Source organism: Ammodytes marinus (assembly GCF_949987685.1).
Source record: "Ammodytes marinus genome assembly, contig: scaffold_299, whole genome shotgun sequence".
Taxonomy (NCBI): domain Eukaryota; kingdom Metazoa; phylum Chordata; class Actinopteri; order Uranoscopiformes; family Ammodytidae; genus Ammodytes; species Ammodytes marinus.
Genome location: NW_027648090.1, coordinates 30,001 through 32,500, shown reverse-complemented (window position 1 = coordinate 32,500; position 2,500 = coordinate 30,001). Strand labels below are relative to the sequence as shown.

Below are 2,500 nucleotides of genomic sequence, written 5' to 3'. Positions count from 1 at the left end.
GTGTGTGTGAGTATGATTCACTGTGTGCTACATTTGCTTGTATGAACAGCTATTTAAATAAAGAAGAAAAGAAGAATAAAGACAGATTAATGAATTAATTGATTTCTTAATTGCTGTATTAATTGCTCTGCTAATCGCCCCCCCCTCCTTGCCCCCCCCCCCCTCCTTGCCCCCCCCCCCCCTCCTTGCCCCCCTCCCCCAGGTGCTGTCAGAGTGGAAGCAGAAGTTTGAGGAGTGTCAGAGTGAGCTGGAGGCCAGTCAGAAGGAGTCCAGAGGCCTGAGCACGGAGCTCTTCAAGCTCAAGGTTTTAACACTCTTATTAAAGCTGCAGTGTGTAAAATTTTGGGTTTTATTTCCTAGCAGATTTTGCAGAAAGTAATTATAATAAGTACATTTAATTTAGTGCATAATAGCAGAAAAAAATGTTTTGAATTATTATTTTTCCCCTTAGAAAGGGTCTCATATATGTCCATATTTCTGCATATTTTGGACCAAGGCCTAGTGCCGCCATCTTGAAAGTGTCATATTTGGAATGTCATCAGGTGCATTGTTTAAAATTTAGAATTGTTCTTGTCCTTGAAGGCCACTGTAGCTTCTGTTATTATTCTAAAGGGTTGGGGTTACCCAGGGAGCGTTGCATTCTAGAACTTTGTAGAACTTTCTTGATGATGTCATATTACACACTGCACCTTTAAATTGGTTCTGAAGACGTTTTTGTTTCCCTTTTAACCTGTAAGTTTAATTTTAATTGTTTTATTTCTTTCATGTTTTTCATAGTTGTATTTCTCTATTCTTCTGTAAAGCACCTTGAATGGCCTTGTGTCTGAAATGTGCTTTAGAAATAAACTTGAGGGGGCGCCCTTAGCTCAGTTGGTAGGGCGTCCCCCCCCCTCAGCTCAGTTGGTAGGGCGTCCCCCCCTTGGGCCCTTAGCTCAGTTGGTAGGGCGTCCCCCCCATGGGCCCTTAGCTCAGTTGGTAGGGCGTCCCCCCCATGGGCCCTTAGCTCAGTTGGTAGGGCGTCCCCCCCATGGGCCCTTAGCTCAGTTGGTAGGGCGTCCCCCCCCATGGGCCCTTAGCTCAGTTGGTAGGGCGTCCCCCCCCATGGGCCCTTAGCTCAGTTGGTAGGGCGTCCCCCCCCCATGGGCCCTTAGCTCAGTTGGTAGGGCGTCCCCCCCCATGGGCCCTTAGCTCAGTTGGTAGGGCGTCCCCCCCCATGGGCCCTTAGCTCAGTTGGTAGGGCGTCCCCCCCCCATGGGCCCTTAGCTCAGTTGGTAGGGCGTCCCCCCCCCATGGGCCTCGGCCAGCAGCGGACCCGGGTTCGATTCCCACCCGCGGTCGTTCTCTGCATGTCACTCCCCTCTCTGCCCCATTTCAACTCTGTCTCTACACTATCAATAAAAGCATAAAAATGCCAAAAAATAAATATAAACATTTCTGAATAATTTGTAATTGTAAAAAAAATACTAGTTTTAATGTCAGTAATCACGATATTTTTTTAATTAAAAGTTGCTCCGAGGAACTTTCAGCTTTTGTTAATTCTAGCGCCCCCCTTTGGACAGAAGTGGTAGTGTTTTAAAAAAAATTAAAATTAAAAATAATAATAATGAACTTGCCTTGCCTTGCAGAACGCGTATGAAGAGTGCCTGGACCATCTGGAGACGACCCAGCGCGAGAACAAGAACCTGAGTGAGGAGCTCTCTGACCTGACCTCTCAGCTGGGGCAGGAGGGCCGCACGCACCACGACATGGAGAAGGTACGAAAACAACTGGAGCAGGACAAGGCTGAGCTACAGGCTGCACTGGAAGAGGCAGAGGGTAAGACACACACACTCTTTCTGTCTGTCTGTCTGTCTGTCTGTCTGTCTGTCTGTCTATCTATCTCACACACACAAACACACACTCTCTGTCTGTCTCTCTATCTGTCTGTCTGTCTGTCTGTCTGTCTCTCTTTCTCACACACACACAAAGGACAAGGCAGAAGGTTAGTCCATTTAATTTAATTTAATTTGAAAAAACTATATTTTTTGTTCTCTGAAGGGATATTCAATTATGGAGAATGTTTTTTGTCAAAATCAGTGAATATCTCCTTATGATGTGTGTGTGTGTGTGTGTGTGTGTGTGTGTGTGTGTGTGTGTGTGTGTGTGTGTGTGTGTCAGGATCTCTGGAGCATGAGGAGAGTAAGATCCTTCGTGCTCAGCTGGACTTCAACATGGTGAAGTCAGACATGGAGCGCAAGGTAAACAATCTCTCATAACTGCTTTTATTATATTTTTTTCCCTTAGAAAGGGTCTCATATATGTCCATATTTCTGCATATCTTGGACTAAGGCCTAGTGCCGCCATCTTGAAAGTGTCATAGTTGGAATGTCATCAGATGCATTGTTTAACATTTAAAATTGTTCTTGTCCTTGAAGGCCACTGTAGCTTCTGTTATTATTCTAAAGGGTTGGGGTTACCCAGGGAGCGTTGCATTCTAGAACTTTCTTGATGATGTCATATT

The 2,500-nt window shown here is 45.6% G+C and overlaps 1 protein-coding gene across 1 annotated transcript in view; it reads left to right on the top strand.

The window, feature by feature from the left end:
* The window catches only part of LOC307270628 (uncharacterized protein), a gene marked incomplete at its 3' end in the record, with an annotated part of 12,554 nt that overhangs the window by 9,990 nt on the left and 64 nt on the right, over positions 1 to 2,500 (top strand). Inside the window, exons 11-13 of the mRNA XM_080054508.1 lie at positions 203 to 304; positions 1,626 to 1,815; positions 2,158 to 2,237. Coding sequence (XP_079910634.1) covers positions 203 to 304; positions 1,626 to 1,815; positions 2,158 to 2,237 — 372 coding nt within the window. The remainder of the gene's footprint in view (positions 1 to 202; positions 305 to 1,625; positions 1,816 to 2,157; positions 2,238 to 2,500) is intronic.